Source organism: Phlebotomus papatasi, chromosome 3 (assembly GCF_024763615.1).
Source record: "Phlebotomus papatasi isolate M1 chromosome 3, Ppap_2.1, whole genome shotgun sequence".
Taxonomy (NCBI): domain Eukaryota; kingdom Metazoa; phylum Arthropoda; class Insecta; order Diptera; family Psychodidae; genus Phlebotomus; species Phlebotomus papatasi.
The window spans coordinates 51,646,203-51,669,008 of NC_077224.1; the positions used below are offsets into that span (position 1 = coordinate 51,646,203).

General features: G+C 31.9%; 1 protein-coding gene across 3 annotated transcripts in view; it reads right to left on the minus strand.

The window, feature by feature from the left end:
- The window catches only part of LOC129807224 (protein gustavus), a 121,211-nt gene that overhangs the window by 11,156 nt on the left and 87,249 nt on the right, over positions 1–22,806 (minus strand). The window contains exon 2 of one of the 3 annotated variants that reach the window (XM_055856340.1): positions 22,080–22,712. The exons of the other annotated variants lie outside the window; for them this stretch is intronic. Within the exon in view, the coding sequence (XP_055712315.1) occupies positions 22,080–22,099 (20 nt within the window). The 5' untranslated portion in view covers positions 22,100–22,712. The remainder of the gene's footprint in view (positions 1–22,079; positions 22,713–22,806) is intronic. 3 annotated transcript variants of the gene reach the window in all.

Below are 22,806 nucleotides of genomic sequence, written 5' to 3' on the forward strand. Positions count from 1 at the left end.
TTCTCTTATACGATATAGGCTTTAGTGTGTGAATAACATTCACTGTACCGAATCAATATATCGATCCAAATATGTCTGGTGTTTCCATTCTTGCTTTCTCTTTTTCACTACCCCACAAGCATATCAACCCTGACTACCCCTTCTGCCATGTGCAAAAGAGACAAAGTGGCCTTCACATGATGATGGTGCGTCACCCCCATGGTAATCAGACCCATCATCCGCAAGACAACATAACGCGATATACAACAGGGATGAAACTCAAAGAGAATCTCTGATACAGCATCAATTGTAACAACAGGAGTTGCTGCTGACATTTTGCTCTCAATAGAATGAAAATTCCCCATACAACACCCTACACCTATCTACTGTATTATACACATACATACAATAGCATCCCTTATTCAGAGATTGGTACGCCTCTGGAAATGAGAATGGTGTATTTTATACCGGATACAGATCCAACAGATGAGACATTCTCACCATCCAACCCATTGTATTCTGTTTCACAATTCTATATAAATTTTGAATTTAATGTTATCGCGAAACAAAAACCCCTATATACCTATTTCCCACTGTAATCAGAACAAAATGATAACAGAAGCGTATGCAGAGTGTGAATAATACGCTAATGATGCTCACATGATTATCTCAGCGTCACCGTAAATTTCAATTCAATAGCAATTATTCATTAAAGCGAATTTCATGAAAATTTTGCTTATTTTGTTTACACAAGGATAAACTACAACATAATGTAAGTTTATTAAGAACTGCAGCACATTGGATATATTATATTTTTATTAAGTGTTATATAACAATCAAATTTCAAATTCTAAAATATAAATTTTTAAGGCACGAAAACAATGAAATACTTTTAACAAAAGCAAAACTACGAAGGTAGGAACCATCTTGACATCCCTGGCATTATTTTAGTCGATAATGTAGGAACACATGAGAACAGTTTGGGGAGTTTGGGCTGCTTTGAGCTGTGGGGTTATATTCTCATACGATTTTTCGCATATTTCTAAAGGAAACTGAGTTTTAACATGAAGAAATTTAGATAGACGAAGCAGTTGTAGATCTAAATAAAATAATCGTAAGGACCAGCTTCATTTAGAAATAGGCGAAAAAGTCGAATAACAATCTAGCCCCACAGCTCAAAGTAGCCCCACCTCCCCTTAAGTGATTTTTGATTTATTTTACGTTATTTTTTAATCAAAGTAGAATATTTTGCTAACTTGAAAGAAGAATTTCAATATTTGAATATTTATAGACCAGGGGGTCGATCTGTATCTGGTAGATTGACTAACAGATTTTTAAACATTACTGGATCACTTGGTGTAGCATTCTTAAAAAAATATGACGATTGATAAGGATTTGTATCACCAATAAAATGTGGAACTATCATTAAAAATTTTCCGAATCCACAGTCGATACTATCGAAAAGAAATTATCATTATGGCTTGGTTATATTGAAAACAATTAAATTAAAAAATAATCTTGAAATACAGTGTCGGCCATAAGTTTCTTGGCAAATCTGAGTTCGAGCAACCAGGCGGAAAAAATTGTTGTAAAAATAACTTTTTGAAAAATTTCCTTTTTGCAAATAAGTTGCTTGTAATCCCTAATGTTATTAAGGGATTAAAAAAAATAATAATTCATTTTATTTCATATCAAAAATAATTGTTGAGCATTTTCCATCGGCCAAAAGTTTCTTGACATATTTGTAAAACATATTCAAAATGGTCAAATACGTGCAACCAATTTCTTTTAATCGAGTTATATATTGAAGTTATGTCATTTGAGAGACAAATGGTGGATTTGCACATTTCTAAAGTTTGCAATGGTCAATTTACACATATAAAAGTGATAATAAACAATAAAATAATGTATTTTTTTGTTACTTTATAATTTAGGTTGAAATGATAACTTACAAAAAGTTAAAAGATGGATAATCGTCTAGTGATACTGCCGAAAAAAATCTATGTCGTAATTTGTTTAATTTTATGGAAAATTGCGAATCGTCAAAATTTATGGTAATGATGCATAAGTATATTTGGGAAACGTTACTTGGGAAACGCCAAGGTTTTGACTCAGAGGATTGATAACCGCATAATATGCTTCTCTGATAGTAACCTTAAATTGAGGAGCAGGCTCCAAAGCTCCAAATATTTCAAAAAACAATCGACAATTGAGAAGAGGTAATTCCATGGATAAGCAAGTGCAATCTGAATAAAAGATTTCAGTTTTACTTAAGACACGTTAAAAAGTCAACCTCCCTTGGAAGTCTGGAGATTCACAGGACATATGATTCGAGGATTGCACTTTAAAATACATTTCTTTCTAAATCTGGTGGTAGTAACTAATTTTCTTTTTCTTCTCTGATGGGCACATGAGAAAGAAAAATATTTTAAAGTGCAGTTCCCGAATTCCATGCCCTGTGAACCCCTAGACTACCTGACAAAGCTAGAAAATCTCAAAATTTGACCACTGAGGAAGGCTGGGAGTCCGAGCCGAGAGCTTTGGGAAAAAATTGTTTTTTTTTTTTATGAGCTACCTTATAACCCCGACTCCCACCGGTTTTCATGAGATAGAATATCAATGTAGCAACGCAGTTCAAAGTAGCCCTCATCTGCCCAAAGCCTTTTCTAGAAAAAATCTCTCGGACCTCTTTCTCAGTTTAAATTTCCTACGTTGAAAAGCTATACATTCGAAATTTTTTCGAAGCTCTGCTTGTCAAAATCAGCTGTTTTCTGATCTAAAGTGAATGTGATTGGATAGTGAAAAAATTGGTAACGCAATAAGGATTCCTCAATCACTTAATTGTTTGACGAATAACATTTTTAAGTCTTTTCAAGGATGCCTTCATGCAATGTCAAAGTGTGAATTATGTAGTCGGTCGGAGGTAGCCGAAATCCCAAAGACCAAATTCCTGAATTTTCAAAATCCGGAAAGGGATGAAATTACATGGAGGATAATATGTTGAATAATTTCCAAAGACACAGAAAATTCAGAATTTCGGAAAGATTTTCGGAATTTTGGCCCATTCGGGATTTTATCTTTCGGGATTTTGGCGTTCGGAATTTTGACCAGGACCAGTAATCGGATCTTTATTAAGTTTGGCACGACTTCCAATTTTACCTAAAACACTTTTGGGGAAATTAAATGTCCAAACCGAACCAATAGGAAGACTTAGTAAAACTAACAGTTTAATTTCGAATTAGAGGGTATTCAAATTAGGATATTTTGATTTAAACTTCCATTTTGAAATTAATATCCCTTGATAAAATTCAGTCTTGTGCGGTTTTATCTATTTTCAGAGCATAAAATACCCCATCCAAAAGTATATCGTGTGTATTATCGGATATTTCGACACAGAAACCACTCACAGAATCATCAAATTGTTTTTGGAAAAAATGAAAAATGTGTTATGTTCTAGGGGAAACTGGGGCACTACTGAACATGGGGTAACACCTAACACTGCAATTTTTATGATCATATATTAGACTTCATAGGATAAAACCTGTATGAATTCATAACTACTATAAGGATACTATAGGGTAGTTTAGAATAAAAATCACTGTTCGGTGCAACTCCATGTTCGGTGGAGCTCCAGGTTCTCCTAGTAAGTTGATGTAATTGGAAAAAAAAATAGAAAGGCTACTAGATTTTCCATTTTAGCCAAGACACATTTAGGGAGATTATAACACAGATGGGGAAAATTAATCTCAGTTTGCATTTTTAAACAAAAAGAAAAAATCGCAAAGAATGTTTTTCAATATAGAAATTAAATTAAATCTAAAAACTTCCTTATGTTAATTTTTCACAAAAATTATGTAACAAATACATTCCTAAACAGAGTTCTTTAAGCCAAATTCAAAGTCCAAAAATATTTATATAAATATTCACAATTTAAAATTCTATACACTACCCTCAATTAATCTTTTCTGTTATTAAATTTTACTATTCAATTCACACGTATTTTTGCATATATAATTTTGTAGAATTAATTTTAGGGCAACAATTAAATTGAAAACTCGAATAAATTTCACATTAAAATAAATATTCACATTATATACATTGATTGGCTAAGTGCAAGAATTGTTTACATTTATCTATACATATATAAAATATAAAATTGATCTTGTGACTTATACTGTTGATACTGACATTTATTTTCAATTGATCAATTTGCAAGATGTTCAACTGATTAAGCAAATACAATTCAAAATTGTCTAAATAAAACGCTCTTTTGTCTTAAAACTTGAAATTGCCTGGAAAATGTTCCATTGCATAGAGTTAACCTCAACAGTTGAGGAAGTTTTCCAGTGAGGTGTTAGCATGTTATTTCAGGAAGAACATTACGCCAAGTGGAAAAGACTTAAATGAAGTCAATACATGAAACATATTAACGTCTTAGAATTGTTACTTTATTTTTTTTTCCTGTTTAAAATTCTTTCCAACGAATTCACAGAAGCAACGACCGTGTTTTCTTCTTTTTTTTCCCCTTATTTATTTATTTTTTTGAGCACAAGTTCACAAGTACAAACTCACAATAATCTCACATTATATACAAGAAACAATGACTAAAATGATGGAAAAATGGGGTTCAAGAGCCTGTGAATGTGCCAAGGGATGAAAATAATATATTACTCAGTTTCGTGTATTGTGACGTAATAGCATTCCCCTGAGGGGGGGACTAAAAATGCCTGTTTGTGAGTTTTTTTTCTGCTCTCGGCAATTGCATAAAATTCAGGAGGGACTTTTAATAATTAATACTGTACTATATCAACTTTTTCCATATTATATGCATCAGAAAACATTTCCCGGGTTTTCGTGCATGCCCTTTTTGTTAAATTTTTGGTATAATCCTTCTCAAATTAATTTTTTTTTTGTCAGAAATTGGTGAATTAACCGATGTGGATGAGAAATTATTGAATTTACGCTATAATAAATACATAAATAGTAAACAAAAAATATTTATACTTGATAAGCATTTTCAACCTAATTTTTTTTATTAGTTTTCTTTTTTAAATTTATTTTAAAATTATTTCTTGATACTTTTTAGGTTCTAAAGATTTTGCTCATTTTTAGTGTATTAGGACATTTCTAAGAATTTATAGACATTCACTAGAAATTGTTACTTCATCAGCGAATATCGCATGAGAATTTTGAAAAATCTGCATAAAGAAAAGCTTCATAAGATAACTTCTCAAAAAAAAAAAAAAAAGCTTTTGCAGGCATAATTTAAAAAAAGAAAATAAGCAATTGTCGTATTTGACATTAATTTATTAAAAACGTATCTGTAAAGTATTCAAATTCAATTATTCACAATAAATAAAGTTATGTTTTCGATTTAAATATCGCTAATTTTAAATGAAATTAAGTTAATATTAAGGTGTATGAAATTATTTTTTGATTATTAAGGATATCTTAAGACCACTAGTATAAGAAAATGCTAACCCAAAAATTAGAAAAAAAGTTAATTAAATTAAATGTTAAATTCAAATTTTAAATTCATGGTGTTAGTATAATACTACTGAAAGGAGCATAAATCATTTTTTTGGTGAAGAATAATTATTTAAAAGGGATGGCAAAGCATCCCAGGGTTTGCGAATTGCTTGAACTCGTGACTTAGATGATATACCTCAAAAGTAGGTACTTTTATATTATTTACCGGTCCTCAACTGATTTGAACCGGTTTATAAATCAACCGAAATGTCTCCTAAAATAGTTTTCAAGAGTAATAAAATTGATTTTCGATCAAAAATTGCTTATCGGTTCATTACGGGTTCATAACCAATTTTAACCTATTCATAAATCACTAAAACCATTGCCCAAAATGACTTACGAGTGATATAATTGAATTTCGGATAAAAATTATTTATTAGATTGGAACCGGTTCAGTTTTTTTTTTTTTTAGAAATTCCAATACCTTTCCAATAAGCTAAAACATGATAATATTCGGATGAGAAATACGCTCTCTCGAGCCTTTTCTAACCTTTGGTCTTGAAAACCCGTTTTTAGGAACGATTCAATGGTATTTTCATAGAAGATCGAAATGTCTGCCTAGGTAATCTTTAAAACGTAACCAAAAATGAAAACAATCGCAAGACACATTTTCGAGGAATCAAAAAACTTGGTTTTGGAGGAAAATTAGGGGTATCCCGGCGTGCACAGTTAGCTAAAAAAGGCAACGGTTTTAGCATATTTTTGCTGAAAACGCTGCTTTTTTTTAGCTAAATATACTCGCTGAGATGTTAACGATCCTTGGGTCGGCTTATAGGCGGGAACCCCGAAGGTCCGAAGTCGCTATCCCTTACTGTTTTGGCCTCTAGAGTTGGCGACAACCAGACAGATCAAACGGACAGACGGACCAACAGTCTGGAGGGGAATTCTGTAACGCTCTGGCAATGCCATATGACAAATTGGGTTCGAATCTTAGGAGAGCTTTTTCGAAAATGCGATTCTGTACCCGTGACATTGCCATTTCAGCTTACGTGGCATTGTCAGAAGTCACATATTTGAGATTTCTGGCAATTCAAATGACGATTAGTTTTGTTAAACAAATCAACCAAGACATACTGTATTTTCATAAAATCATCAAGTAAAGGTATTTCATGAAAAATTCTATGAATTGCATTTTCGAACTCATATGATATGACAAAAAAGCTCGAATCGCATTGTCAGGTTTCGAACTCACGCGTGACAATGCCAAGAAAATTACAGAATTCCCCTACTGTGATGCCATTTCACAGAAACCGTCTTTGTGAAGATTTGTTGGAGACAACAAACGTAAAGATTTGTTGGAAAGTGGTCTCAGGTGGGTGTAAGGTGGAAATTTTGGGGGGTGAAAAAATCGAAGGATTATACATCTTTTTCTGTGAAGTTCGAGCGGTTAAATGTGCAATAATAAATTTCTGTTTAAAATAGTCAAACTTGGCTACTTAAAAAAATGTCGGAATTTAATCTATTTACAAGAATAGTTTAAGTAAATCAATTATTATTAATAGAAGCGTAATTAATTGTTTCTTTACTGAAATATAACACATTATTTCTTTTATTATTTTTTCCTTATTAATTAGTAAATCAATTTTATATAGTTTCTGTATTCATTTATTTATTTCATAATATGATCTATGGTTGTATTTTAATGGACAATAATTAAGAAATAAAATATTTAATTAAACAAAATATTTTAGTCAGATTTCATTTCTTGATTGGATAGAGCTTAAAAACATTTAAAGCTTTAACCAATAAGAGAAAGCCTCAGAATTAGAATGCTTTATGAAATGTACACAAGGCATAAAACGAGAATTGTATAAAACAAGGAATCCAATCCAAATTTCGAATTTTTTTTTATCCAAACTCAATGTAATGAAATCTATGCATATACATACAAGTAATGTATTTTAACATCATCAAATATTGAAGCGTTTAAATAATAAATGTTCCTCCCAATTTTTTGCAAAGCCTCAAAAAGTAAATTAAAAATTGAAAATTTTGCTAGGGCTAAAAATAGTTGCTAAAATAGCATCATTTAAAAAAAAAATAGCACCACACAACGAACTATTGAATAAAGGTATGTAGCAAGAGTGGCATAAAACTTGGTTGTAGCATAAGCGAAAATTGGAGGCAAGGTCTTATATTACGTCACTAACTCACACTGACACACATCAGAGATGTAAGAAACGAAAGAAAAAAATTAGAGTCGCTAATTTTTTTTTTTTTACAAGAGAGAAATATGGCAGCAACTCGAACTTTCGCATTGCACAATTTCTGCAAAGTTTAACCTTTTAGAGCTCCGTGAGCAAGAGTCTTGCGTGTGCTGCAAAATTGCGTACATATCCCGCATTTTTCATCTTTCTCTGTACCATTCACTGTCTCTCTCATGATTGGCGTTTTATGTCTGTTGCCTTTTTATTTCAATGTTGAAATTACATATTTCTCACAAGCGCATACAAATCACTTTTTGGCTAATTGTCTTTGAGCAAAATTTTTATCACAAGAGACAACAAATTTAATACCTTACGATGACTAAAACTTGCCTGAAGACTGGTATTGTGTCAGCAAAAAGTTAAATTCACATTTCCGCAATTTCAGACGTGTCATGTATAGAGAATATCCAAAATGGATAAATGAGTAATAAAGCATCAATCAATAAATTAGTCAGAAATAAAATTATGACTTTAGCCTTTCTCGGATAGTTTTGCTGTGATTTTGAGAATCTTAACCTTATGGCTCAATTGTACTAAGATTAACAATAACATTAAGACATTTTGTTGATATTTTGAGAAACAGAAGGTGTGCCAATTCCTTTAGGCTACTGATGCAAACAAATACATACATTCATCTTGAAACTTGAATATGATTCAAGGAATATTGCATCTTAATTTAAGTTCAATGAACCGTATTTTGAATAGATAGCATCAGATGATTAAGCAATTGTCAACATACTTTGTCCATTACCTAAGAGCCGGAAGTTTTCAATAGGGTTAATTGTTAAACAGAAACAAGATAAAACTACTACGAGGGCAAGTTTTTCGATCCGATCATTTCTAAGACCAATATTGCAAACGGATAGCCTACACCTTATTCGGGTTTAATTAAATTTGAAAGAAGAAAACCAAAAACGAAAAATAATTCATAAAAAAAATAAATCATGCCGAAAAATAAAATCATCATCGAAAAATAAATCATGCCTTCGAATAATGTGAATTTCTTATATTTTTCCTTAGAGTCTTACACATAATCATCAATAAACGATAATAAGCTAATTAATATTTAATAGAAATGTAGGGTCGAAGGAACACCTCTTCTACAGGGAACCCCTATCGACACTTTTTTCAAAATGTTGAAACTTATTTAATGCATCCAATAAAATTTAAGTAATATAACGTTTTTTCATTAATCTGCGTTTTTCGATACGGATAAGTTTTTCGAATTTCGTATTCCAAATGGTTCTTAAAGTGTCAATAATTTTTCCTTTTATCCTATAAGTTTCTTAGGAAAAAAATAACATTAGTTGAAGGCATAAACGTTCGAAGGGAGAGTACTTTCCCCTATTAAGTTTTAAGCCACAAACTGAGTGAAGAAAATTGTTTAATTTAGTACAGGTTACTATATCTACGCACTCAAGGATAATAGTGGTACCAGAGATACTAGTGGTTCCAAGGGTTGGAATACGTAATTATTTACCTTTAGGGTGAGAGGAGTCGTAACCGTAAGGTCCATATCGTTTACATTAAAAGTTTACGATAGATGACTCCATTAAGTACTCGGGACTTACACAGGGTTAAAAGTGGCAGTTTAACCCCGTTGCAAAAATCTCTTATTTCTAAACTGTTTACAAAGCGACTCATTTTCAATTATTAGTCAAAAATCCTTCTAAAATCCTGCCTGCGATTGAAATAATCGAAATTAGACTTTGCTGTTAAACCTCAGGTCTGAAGCCATTAGAGCTTTTCATATTGACTTTTACAATTTATTATTATAAATTTGGGAATCTAAAGTTTCGAACGTACGCAATTGTACTGTACATGGTCGTCTTACTGTTTCGACCGCAAACAACTTGATGTTTCGAGATATTGACTTTTGATCCTCGGTTACTTTCCCATAAATCAGGTAATCTTGATTTTCTTTTTAGAAATCTTATACCTTGTGATATCGTAAATACGAGTCCAATATTCAGATTTTGTTTTTTTTTTTTGTTTAATTTTGGTATGTATCTTAAATATAGTTTAGGTGACAATTTCTTTTATATTATCATACACAACAGTGACTCTCATTTGTATTATTTTTACGGTTGTATTTAAAAAAAAGGGTTAAATGGTGTCCTCTTCAAGTATTACTGAAGAACCGGTGACTCAAAAACGATTTTTTGGCTCATCGGTATCCCACTGGTCCTTATACGGTTATCCAGTATTGATTAAGATTGAATAGCTTAGAAAAGTTTTGAAAGTTTGAATCGACGGATCGAGAAAAAGACAAGTGATAATAGAATTTTTATTAAAAATTAAGACGCTTAGAATAAAAAGACATAACGTATATGTATTTCGCTTAAATTCACAACGTTCATGAAATCACATAGAAAGGTAAATTCAGGAAGTTCTCAAAATCTTAGAAATCCAATGATTCCTGGACTTCTTTTAAGGACCTTGACTCAATATTATTAATTTTATTCAGGAGCTCATCAAGCCTAATAAAAAGTGAAGCTATTTTTCACTTTTCCTTTTAAAAATTTTGCAGATATTGCACCGCAACTTAAGCAAATTTGCTCGTAGTTCTTGTATTATTTTGGCGAACATTATGAAATATGTATTTTTGGATATATTTTAATGTACGATTTCGAAACATTAAGTGTACCAAATTTCGGCCACTTTTTGTTTCTAGAATTTCCATGAATTTTTAGTTTTTGCATACTCTAGATCTAGACAGTTTACAATGCCAAAAAAATAACAAAACATGTCGCTTCGACGAACGAGATGATATGAAAAAGACTTTGGAAAATTTCCGAAAGGGCAAGCAAGGAATGAAGTTGGCCGAAATAAGCAACCAAAGCTAGGGTAGAGTAAGCCCTTTTCGCCACCTTAAGGTTTTGTACCCTTGTAATTCTTACAATTTTTGTCGAAATAAAAAGAAATTTTCTGTACAAGTGCTTTGAAGCATTGTCTCTCAAATGAACCAGGAGACTTTCCAGGAATTTTTGGGCATCTAGTTGAAAAAATACATTTCCTGCAACAATGCATGTTTCAGTACTTTTCGCCACTTTGTAAACACTTTTCCGCCACTGTGTAAGCACTTTTTCGCCACTTGTTTTTAATTGATTTTTAAGAAACAGCAGCTTTCGAAAACCCGCAAAAGTACATTGCACAGTACTTTTCTTATTTAACACCTATATTAGACAATTATTAGAGTAATTTCGAATGATTTTTTGCACATTTTTTGTTTGCGACAAAAATCAATTGACAATTACGTCTGTTTCAACTAAATTCCGCGAGGTGCGCCATTTGTAAAATGCTTGGAAAAATGAGTGGCGAAAAGTACTTACACAACCGAAAAAAGTAAGCCCTATTCACCACATCCGTATTTCTTTATTTTTTTGGAAAACATTATTAAATAATGATATTAGAGCGAAGCTTAGTTAATAACAAAGTGACTTTCAGTGAAAAAATATCAAATACTGTACTGCAAAAACATAAAATATTGCAAGACAATTTGTCTGAGCGTTGACAAGTTTATTAAAAACTCCATATTTTTTTGGTGACTGTTCACCTTGTCGACAATTTCTTCAATTAACTTGCAAATAATCTAGTCGGTGGAGCACCAGTTATGGTTTTCTGATCCGTTGGACTAGAGGTTACGAAGTAATAGTCATTTCGTAGTTCCATGAGCTCATAATTCCCTGAAAAAGTGATTTTATTTGCAGATGGCGAAAAAGTGCTTACTGGCGAAAAAGTACTGACTCTACCCTATGTCTACATTTTTATTCATTTTAAGATGTATTATGAATGATTTTAGAACAAATGCGGATGATATACTGCCTATAAGATTCCAAGCAACACTCTTTAAGAAGAAGTAATAAAAAAATCAATTTGTATTAAGCATATACATTTCAAACTTGAAACTTTTGCTCTTGCATGCAACTATGCCGAAATTTGCCACACTTACCCTAAACTTAGTATCTTTATGAATAGGTTTTAATCCCCTAAAAATCTTGTTGAGTGAAATAGGTGTAATTTTCCATCTACTTATTTATATTCCTTAAATTTATTTCAGGAATAATTTTATATTCTTCGGCGTCGAACTTTTTAAAATATATTTACAATAAATTTAAATGGATTGTGTTAATGCCTTCTACACACTAGTAGAATTTTTTTTTCTAAAAATGCTTCTTTGAAGAAAATTTCCCCTATCTTTGCAGGCAAAAACGTCAGAATTTAAAAAAGGGCATTTTTTTTTACCGAAAATTGCTTCTACACCGAGAAAAATTTGGATGGTATTTTCTACAAATCGTGTCTTTAAATTCTACTGCCTCAAAAGATAGTAGAAAATACCATCCTCCATAGTGTGTAGACAGCATAAAAGGAATACCGACGTATCGAGGCTGAAACTTGAAAAATTATTCAAGATTTAAAACAAAATCACATTGAAATTAAATTTTAGTCTAGACACCTGACCGAAATGTCTGAAATATATATAAAAAATAGAAATAGCTCAGTTCTAATGTCTAAATTAATAAAGACGTTATATGTATACATACAAGCTTTGCGGCCATTGCCATTAATTAGCTGAAGTATGACCCCTAATCCAGAAGTAATATTTTTTGTCTATAAGCCAAATTCAAAGTACATCCTCATCTGCTTCTTCCATCTATAATTACTACTTTGCATACCGCTAAAAAAGAAACGTATCCGCGAACGTAAGAAACATAAGGAAGGTCATTGGCAAAAAACTAAAACTCGTAGACGGAAATTTGAAAGCCTCTTCACTATTTGAGTTGCTATTTATATTTTAAGCGATAAAAAAATGTTTAAAAAAACTAGCGAATGTAAATTAACGATTTGCACGAAATATGATGATTTAGGTCTTTGTTGTCTCCCATGTGAGACTTTTGCAATAAAGACACTTTTTTGCGGTCATGATCTTAGAATTTCAATATCTCAAATTGTTGTGCCTCTTATTGCCATTTCAGACACATAAAAAGCGAGAGAAACGATGACGACATCGGCAAACAATATGTTTGGGGGGAGACACAGTGGCCACATAAATCCCCCAAACACACATACATATGTTTAAGCAGTAGTAGAAAATATGGTTTAAAGAAAAAAAAACGGTCGAATGTATGTCAAGTTTGTTGCAGTTATGCAAAAGCTCATTATAAAATCGGTCGTCGGTCGAAATAAGCATTTTCCAGAGTCGGCTTTTAGGTTTGTAGCATTGACCCATCCATGCAATTTTCACCTGTTCCTCTCGCCCTCAAAAACTTCTTATCAGCCTGATCATTCTTTTCCCCCCTTCCAGCCATTGTACAATAGTTTTCCCATGAGAATTTTCACGGTGGCTTCTCTCCTGAGAACATTCTCCAGAAAATTAAGTATACTTTGCGAGAAGTGTATTATTTAGAAGAGGAAATTTCAGAATACAATGGTTCTTTTGACAATTAAAACTACAACTATTTGTTCTATCCGTTTCATCGTAGAAAACTAGTGATTTTTTTTCACTTAAAAAAAATCTATTCTTCTAATTCAACACTTCTAGAGGTTTTTTGTTAAATTTTTCAAAAAAAAAAAAATTTCTTGACACAGATAGTGCTGAGATCTTTGTTATCTTCATCGATGCTTCTTTAAACAATTTTATGAAGGCCAAACACTCATTAAAAACTTCAAACGTCCACTAAACAATGAAGGTGGAATTTTTATGCTACTTCTCCTTTTCACTTATGTTTAGCATTTCTTTCAATAAATTAACCATCTATCTTCTTCCTAGGCCTCCACTTCTTTTGCTTTAGGGGCCATTTGCCCATACCACGAGGCAATGATTCAAGTTAACTTCAAGACTTATGGCATATTGTGTTACGTGTGCACTCAAAATTACGTACATCCACACAGAAATACGTTTCACGGCTACGTTTTTTTTTTCTCTTTCAAAAGTGTGCCGTCATTTATTGCAACATAATTATTATAATTACACAACATGACCTTGGCATGGGAATACACTTGATGGAAAAACCTCAGAATTGGCTAAAATATATACAAATACCAGTAAACAATCACTTAAAAGACTATATTTATATTAGTATTTCCTCGAAAAAAGCAGATCTATTGATTCTTTTTTTTTCTCAGTGATCGGAAACAACTTTTGACCACACATTGAGACAGTCTGAATACGAGATCTATCTTTAGAGCATAAAAATTGATGGTTTTCAAGGTTCTTTATTTTCATTTAGACAAACGTTTTTCAGATTTTTATTGATTTAATTATAATTTTTGGCAATACTACTTTTTGATTTAAAAGAAAATTGTGAAGGGTCACTGAAAATCGGAAATTGGTATCTCTCACCTTTTGACCTCTAGAACATCAAGAAATAAACGGAAAATGGTTAAATACCGTGACGTGATTCTTCTTTAAATTTCTTCAGTTTCCTTTAGAAATATGCGAAAAAATCGTATAACAATATAGCCCTACAGCTCAAAGTAGCCCCCTAAATAAGATCTACGAATTATAGGCAACTAGTTTGCAAACAGAAAAAAAATTTAAAAGTATTTTTTCTATTATTTTTTTGCACCTGGATTCAAGAACACACATGAGGCAACAAACTTTTGACACCTATTGTAGTTAAATAAGTGTCAAAAACAGAAAGATTATATCTTTCTGAGATATAGAATAAGAAGATAAATTAAAATTGTAAATAAATGTTTTTAAGATAAAAAAAGAGCGAATCACGTCACATCCTGAACTTGTACCACAGAAAAGTTCCAAAAATTAATTTAAAAATCTATGTAAACATTTTTCTAAAAAACTTTTCCGATTAATGGCTTGAATTTAACCACTGGCGGCCAAAATAATAGAATCAAAACCTATATTTTTTTTTAACTTATGTGTTTTTTCCCCAATTTGTTGATATAATTCTGCAGTAGAAATCTTCAAATTATTAGAATAGTAGAATAAGGGTTGTTTTGGCCGCTAGAGGTCTCTATTTTACACAGAATACGTCAATAGTGAAATTCAGTTCGGCAAAAAAAAACTGGAAAACTATCATTTCTGGTTATTTGATTTATAGGCCACATTCTTTAATTTAAATAAAAGTGGTCTTATTGTGTTGTTCAAACCAAATTGCACTATTGATGTATTCTGTGAAAAATAGAGACCTCTAGCGGCCAAACAACACTTATTTAACGTAAGGTAATTATTTGAACATTTCTATGTCAAAATTATTTCAACAAATTGGAATAAACAAAAATGCTCATGGTAAAATAGTGGTCTTTGCGGAGCTGATTCTACTATTATGGCCGCCACTGTATTTTTCATCACAAATGCTTTAAAAGCGCAACAATTTACAGAAACGGAGTCCACCGCCGTCTTAGCGTTCGTGACCAACCTCTAGAGGCAAACGGTGGAAATTCTCCTTTACATACTGTATAACCCGTTTATACTTTTAATGGATCCCCAGTTATCCTTTTAGTTTTACCAGTCACTATTTCAAAAATTCATTAATAAATCAATTTTTATTTTTAAAAAACTGCGGCCGCCGCCGACTTATCAATAGGGGAATGTACTCTCCCTGCGAACGTTCATGCCTTTGAATAATGTGAATATTCTTTTATTTTTCGTAAGAAACTTAAACATTTCAATTAAATATTTGTCAGCTTATTATTAATTATTGATAAATTATTATGCGATAATCATGTGAAGGTCTCTTAGGTAAAATTAAAGAAATTCACATTATTCGAAGGCATGATCATTCGAAGGGAGAGTATTTTCCCCTACTGGTCTCCCCAACAGAAAAGCAAAAAACCGGTATTGTGTTTTCAAATACAAAAATTTACTTACTTTATCTTTTATCATAATTTTTTTTCAATTTTCTATGGTCTAAAATATCGATTTCCCTTTAAATTGTTTTGTCTATTGATCAAAATCTATTTATTGTAAAAAAAAAATATTTCTAAAATATTTCCTATATGTCAGTTTACAAAGTATGTAATTGCTATGTATTTCGAGTTTTAAATATTCAATCAATCAAATATTACCCCTTTCTTGAATAGCAATCTATATTTTAATAATATGTTGTACACCATTAATTGAGATTAATGCGCCTGCAATATAAGTTTGAAATAATGTCAAAGAGTAACATTTTCTAAACGACATAAGGTTAATGTATTTTGGTCTTCATTTAACCAGACCACAATACTTTGATCCATTACCTAAAAACTATATAGACAGGTCTTCAGCACAATGGAAAATAACGACATTCTCATTCAAAACAAAGCCCATTAAAGACAAAAAATAATTTGCCACTCCTATTGCCAAACTAACCACACAGGGCTGAACGATAAAATATAATCACACATGATTTTCCAAAGCTTTAATTATCTCAACCTTAGAAGTATATAAGATATACTCAAAAAAAATTTGAGACGGGCCCATAAAGACTTTGTCATTTGGAATTTATAAAGATTTTTGCCCAAGAAAGACCACGTACTTGCCGAATTTTGATTATTTCATCCACATGGGAAATAATACTTGAAATTCAACCAGACAAAGAAAATCTCAAGCTCACACTTAAAAAAAATCAAAAGAAAAAAAATACAATTGTAAGTCTGCGTACCACAGTCTTCTCCTGCATTTTTAGTGTGTGACTCAAGAACCGAAATGGTTAAAAAAAAAAAGTCGTCACCTCTCTTGCAGGAAAATTAGTCACAAATACTGATTCACTCCCTTCACCTTTTCTCACACTCTTGAACATTCAATTTCAATCACCATCGTCAATTCATTCATAAATTGCAGGGTGGAGACTTATTTCCCATACATTCAACGATCAAAAACAAATTGCCGAAGAAATATTTAAAATTGAGAGAATTTGAAAGTCTGTATATTTAATAAATTTTGATTTCGTTTTTCTTTGAAGTGATTCAAATGAGCCACTTAACCTAAAATTAGCTTCCTTACTAATTTAACATAACCACTTTCTTTGGTAGTTTTGGTTTATAAAAGAATACATAATGTAGAAGTTTCTTCAAAAAATAGCTTACATTTTTGGAATATTTATAATTAATTACAGTTAGTACAATAGTTTTTAGTTGTTAAGAACTTTATCTCAAAGTTTATGTCTACTAAAAGTTATTATTTCGTTGTCGTCGTTACTCAATTTTATGACATTCCCATTGAACATACAATTTTCTGATATCACATTTTCCAATCATGCCAATAAGCCTGAGTTCTAAGGGTTCTCAGCAGGTGCTCAACTTTTATGTATTAAGATTGCAAAAACTTGTTATTGATATCGATTTATGATTTTCGACAAGGGCAAAATTTTGTAGGAGATTAATGTTATGTGACTATACATAGGGTAAAGCGGTCTCCAGACTAGAGGTTTAGCCCAGTTCGCGAAGGTCTCAAAATCCTAAATAGCGAACAATTGTATTGCTTTCGGAGAACCTAATAGGTTTTTCATCTTTAACAATACAACCCTAAGTTAAATTTTTCCAAAAATCGTGATTGGTAAGAGTTTAGACCAGTTAAGCCATATGGCTAAGCATTAGGTTTGAAGCCAGTATAAAATAGGGTAGTTTGGATTCATGTCTGATTTGGATCTTTGCGATTTCCCAACAGTTTTAGATGGATAAAGGAAACAACAACGAAAAAGTGCTCTCGAATGTAAAGTCTTGTAGTTCTTCGTGGTTTTCTTTGTCACTTTGATTATCTGAAACAGTGAGAAAATATCAAGTATTCCAAAATAGACAAGATTCCAAATTACTCCATCTTACCCTACTTGAGACTTCTTATAGCATTTCGGAAATTATTCATTTAAAACCATTTAAGACTCGATATTCTTTAAAAATATCCGAAATTCTGGACGTGGGATAGTTTTACGCAAAAAAAAAAACATTATAAACCATATTCCGACTAGACCCCATTAACCTCTCTTGGGTATAGGCTACCTGAGAATATACAGCACAATTCCTAGATAATTATTAATTATCGTAAGAAGTGTATATTTTTGTGAGTAATGCAAGAATGAAACTACTCTACGCTATGTTTTTTGGGTATAACCGTAAGATTTTGGGTATGATATTTTATTACACAATTTAAATTTCTTGCCAATATTTGGATTTTGGATAAAATCTCACGGAAATTTGAAATAAATCTTAGTCTTAATAAAATTTGAATGAAATCTTAATCCGTAAAATCAATCTTATGGAAAAAGAAATTTTCAAAAATTCAAAAAACGATTCTATTCGCCGCACTTCGAAGACCCAAAATATTCGAAAACCTTCATAAGGGCTCAGAATCATGATTCAAGGAGTCAAAAAAATTAGTCAGATAGTGACATTTCTGGGTCCCGGTCAGAATCATTAAAGCCAAATTCGGAATTTTGACCCTTTCGGGATTTTGGCGTTCGAGATTTTGGCTTTCGGAATTTTGGTTTTCGGGATTTTGGCTTTCGGAATTTTGAACATTCGGGATTTTTGCTGCCTCCGACATTTCTAACCGCCATAATTTTAGGTTAATATTTCCGTCCTCGTGAATCACTCTATACACATTGAATCACAGCACAAATCATCGTATCTTCACGTCAGCTGTAGAATATCACGTATAAACTAAAACATTCCAAAAGTATTTAACTTGCATAAGTTTCATTAAAATTATTTAAACTTTTAGAATTAAGATCTATTGCAGAAAATCCTGAAATCCGTAAAACTCGTAAAAAAAACTTAGAATAATGGTATAAAGGATGCTTGTTGTTCCTAAAGTTTCTGAAACAACAACTCATATTTTCCAGATAACTTTCACGTTTTTGCTATATAAGTTTGCAAATATAATAAACTAGTTGGTTTGTATCTAAGTTTGAAACACGTGTGCCCAACTTCTTGGAGGATGAGCTCATATGTACAACTTTCTAGGGTAAAACTTGTACTTTGCATTTCATGCGAGGTAAACCACTCCTGTGTATATAGAAGACATGCAAATTGCATGATAAATGAACCCTATATAAACGACCAACCCTTTTCACATTATTTAATTACTCAGCTTTACTTATAGTGTCAAATACTAAAGACTCAACAGTAGTGGTTTCCTTTGAAGTTTTATTAAACGAGAATACATTATGAAATAAATCCTTTATTTTCTTTGTTTCTGTAAGTACTTTGTGAAAATGTGGCAAGAACAGCAAAGGATTCATGTTAAATTAGTAATATAATCTTGTGACTATTAGAAATATCAGATTTTCTTGTAAACTATATTTTCAATATACTTAACCAAAAAATCTCACACCTCACTAAACATACTCTTTATGTTTGGTTTCAATTCCATGGGATAGAACATCAACCCATACTTGCACAATAATTCTCATGTAAAAGAAGAGGAAATTAATGAATTGAGTATACGTACACAAGTTTAGTGTACGTTCAGGGTCGTGAATGATATAAAAGCGTCACTGTCTCATTCTTCCCCATTCATATACACATATGCCAACGAGAATCCAAATAAAAGTCCATAGTATGTAGAGAGTGGAAGTTTAGGGTAAACTAACCACTTTTCGTCTAGGGGTCAACTTTATTAAAATTTGGCTTAAAGAAGTTTAATGATATTAGAAATGATTTTTTCAAAAAACTATGAAAATTGAAGTGTGTCTTTTAGCTGAGATTCTTTACAATCTTAGTTATAAATAATCTTTAAATAGATCCGAAAATGTTAATTCGTCCGGTTAAAGAAAAAGAATAAAAGTAATAGTAAAAAACCAAGTCTCTAAACTAGGATTTTTACTTATCGTAGATGCGGATAACTGTGCCCTTCGTGAGTGACTTTGACCCCCTACTGTTTATAAGCTTTTCTTTAATTCTAATGTTTAAGAATGCTCCTCACCGATTAGACATGGTAGATCGGATCGGTAAAGACCATCATTAAGTGTTAGAATTAAGCAAAAGCTTACGAACAGGAGGGGGTCAAAGTCACCCACAGAGGACAAAGACACTCGCATCTACGTTAAGTCTATGCAATATTTACAGCAACTGACCCAAAAAAAAGAGTACGAAACAATAGCCCGTGTTCAAATACAAGGATAAAACGAATGAAAATTTCGATACGATTATAGTAATCCTGATAAATAAGAAAGTACATTCTCAGCCTATTTCTCTTAATATTTCATGAGATTTATGTATTTTTTAAAGATTAAAGAAGACTGGCCTAAAATAAGAAGAAAGGGGATTTTTAAGGACAATTGGACAGGTAACCCAATCGTGCATCTAACGATCATCTAAAGTTGTACTTTTCTTTACAAATTTAGTAAAAACAAGATTTTTCTAACCCTCAATTTGCAATCCTCCCTTCCTTAAAGGGCTAAGCAATCTAGTTCAGGGAGAAGTACCGAGACATATTCATTTCTGAAATATATTTTGAATAACAGACAATGCAGTAAACGCAAACAAATTAACTCTTTGAGAACTATACGGTAACCGGTGACCTATTGGTCTTCGAAGGATAAACCAAAGACACAATGTAGAACTAAGCCTACAGACCTAACACCGGAACATGCTAGAGGGGCCCTTCATCGGAGTCTCCTTATAATACATTTTATTGAACATTGTTTTTTTTATAGATCTCATGAAAAATAAGATACAGTGCTGAACTTTCAGTAGAGATCTCTAGATGTAATGCTGTGTTGGACAATTTAGGCTCATTGATTGAAGACAATGTGATCAATTTAATATAATTACGGGCTTCAGATTTAAAGTTTAGATATATGGCTTAAGTTTAATTTTAACATAAGATTAGATATGAAAGGCAAATGTTTCACTAGATTTTGAAGAACCACTTAAATTGTTTTTTAATTAGGATTTTACGATATTCAGGAAATGAGCTAGATCTACAGTCTAAAGAGGTCTTCAGACTAAAAGTTTAGCCCAGTTCCCAAAAGTCTCAAACCCCTAAATAGCGAGTAATTTTGTTGTTTTTTTGAGAACCTAATAGGTAATTTATCTTTAATAATCCAATTCTAAGTTAAATTTTTCCAAAAAATCGTGATTGTTAAGAAATTAGAACAGTTAAGCCATATGGCTAAACCGGCTGAACCTTAGGTATGAAGCCCATATAATGAAACTTAGTAAGATTTGAATCGAAAGAGGAAATGAAGGAGCGATTAATAATAAAGATATGTTCGTCTTCTCAATTAAAATAACCAGACTATCAGTAAAAATATCATGAACTTCCACTAGAGGGCACTGCACCCTAGAAAAGAGAATTATTACATCTAAATTCACATTTTTAGCTGTTAAAATTTAGCCAAGGAACCAATGATGTTTTCCTGATTGAACCAAACGCTTTAAGACAAACTTTAATTTTTAAAATGACACAAAGTGCTTAATACTCCGTATACCGTTCCCGAACTCTTCCAACCACGTCGCAACCAAACGAATTGGAACCTCTTAATACTTGGGTTCTCTTATACATTTTTTAGTGCCTCTTGCCTGTGTGCATGTCAAAGTTTCCTAATTCAACCTCTCTCTTTCACACCATACATCAATTCTCTTGCAATTCAACTGAATTCAGTGGCTTTAGCCATATGTATGTTCTTTTTATTATTTCATATAAAAAGAGAGAGGAGACTCTATGGTGAGAGATTGTATAAATTTACAAAAGAGAATAAATTGAGAGAACTGTTTTCATTTCTGAGACCGGCTCAAGTTCAGTTTAAAAAAAAAGAAGAAGTAAATTGATTGGTTTGAAGAAGCAAAAAAATAAAAGGTACCAATACTATATATATTTTCAAATCAAACTACATATATTTTTATAGCATTTGGGATTTTGGGGAATAATTTAATTTTATTTTATTTTTTTTTTGTGTGAAGTCAGTTTGAACACCGAAAGTTGTGTATAGAGCTCTGAACCAAGAAGCAGGACGACAGCCAATGCTGTAGACTTCGAGCAGACAAAGAAAAACCCGAACATCGAGGGGGACAATGAAACCAGCGTCTCACATATATATATAGGGTCTCTCCTTGGGTCTTTTATGCTCACTCATTCGCTCCCATACCCTACATTATGTTTAGTTTCTTTGAACGAAACAGATGGACGAACTTTTACAGGGAAATATTTCGAGTAAATTTCTTAAATTTCCCAACTTTCCACAACTGTGTTCTTTTTTTTTTGCTTTTGGAGGTTTTGTTTTCTGCCATAAAACATTTTAAAGTGTCGACAGAGAAATTCACGCTATTCTTTGTCACAAAAATACCATGCATACGCAATTGTAAGACTTTACGCACTCTCTATTGTCTGGGAAAGGTGTAACATAGCTCCTAAAGAAAAAAAAAAACAGGAAAACTTTCGCACATATTTTAACTTAGAGATTGTGGGTTGGGCATTACCTTTTTCGTGCAATATCCATTTAAATTAAATAAATCCGTGATGAAGAATTTTTTTTCCTGTGAATTTTCGCTGTTTTCTTCCTTGGATTTATCCTTAATCCTGTATACTATTGCTTTTAACCTCACTTTTGTAACTTTATTAGTTTCCTCTGAAATCTCTCATAAATTTACACGTGTGCCCTTTCTCTATTAAACTTTCAATAACGTCACATTGACAGGAATTTGAAGAAATAAAAAAAACTAACTAACTCGCGAAAATCATAAACTCTCCAAAGTTTAATCCTCTTGTTGCGGTACTTTTTACCTCAGCATTTTTTCCACTCACTTCAAGACACTTTTTTGCACTATCAACAACTCTATAACTTCTATTGCTTTCCATTGAGTGTTAGTAATTTTCTGTTATCTCTATAATATTGCACATTGGTTCATTTTTCCTTTCATCGGTCTCCTCTGAACTTGGATCACTTTGTGAACATCTGCAGTTACTCTCCTATTTTCATCAAGTCAGCTTATTTCACTATCTCTCTTTTTTTATTTTAATTTTATTTTTATACTGTAAATCCATATTCTATAGTCACAGGCCGGGCAGCTATAAAAGTAATCCTCTCTAAACTGCAACCATTATTCACATCACTGAGAGAAAATTCACATTAAAAAAAAAACTAAGAGATCCTTAGAATACTGGGAAGGAAAAACTCCTGTCGTAAATTATGCTTCAATTGGTGAT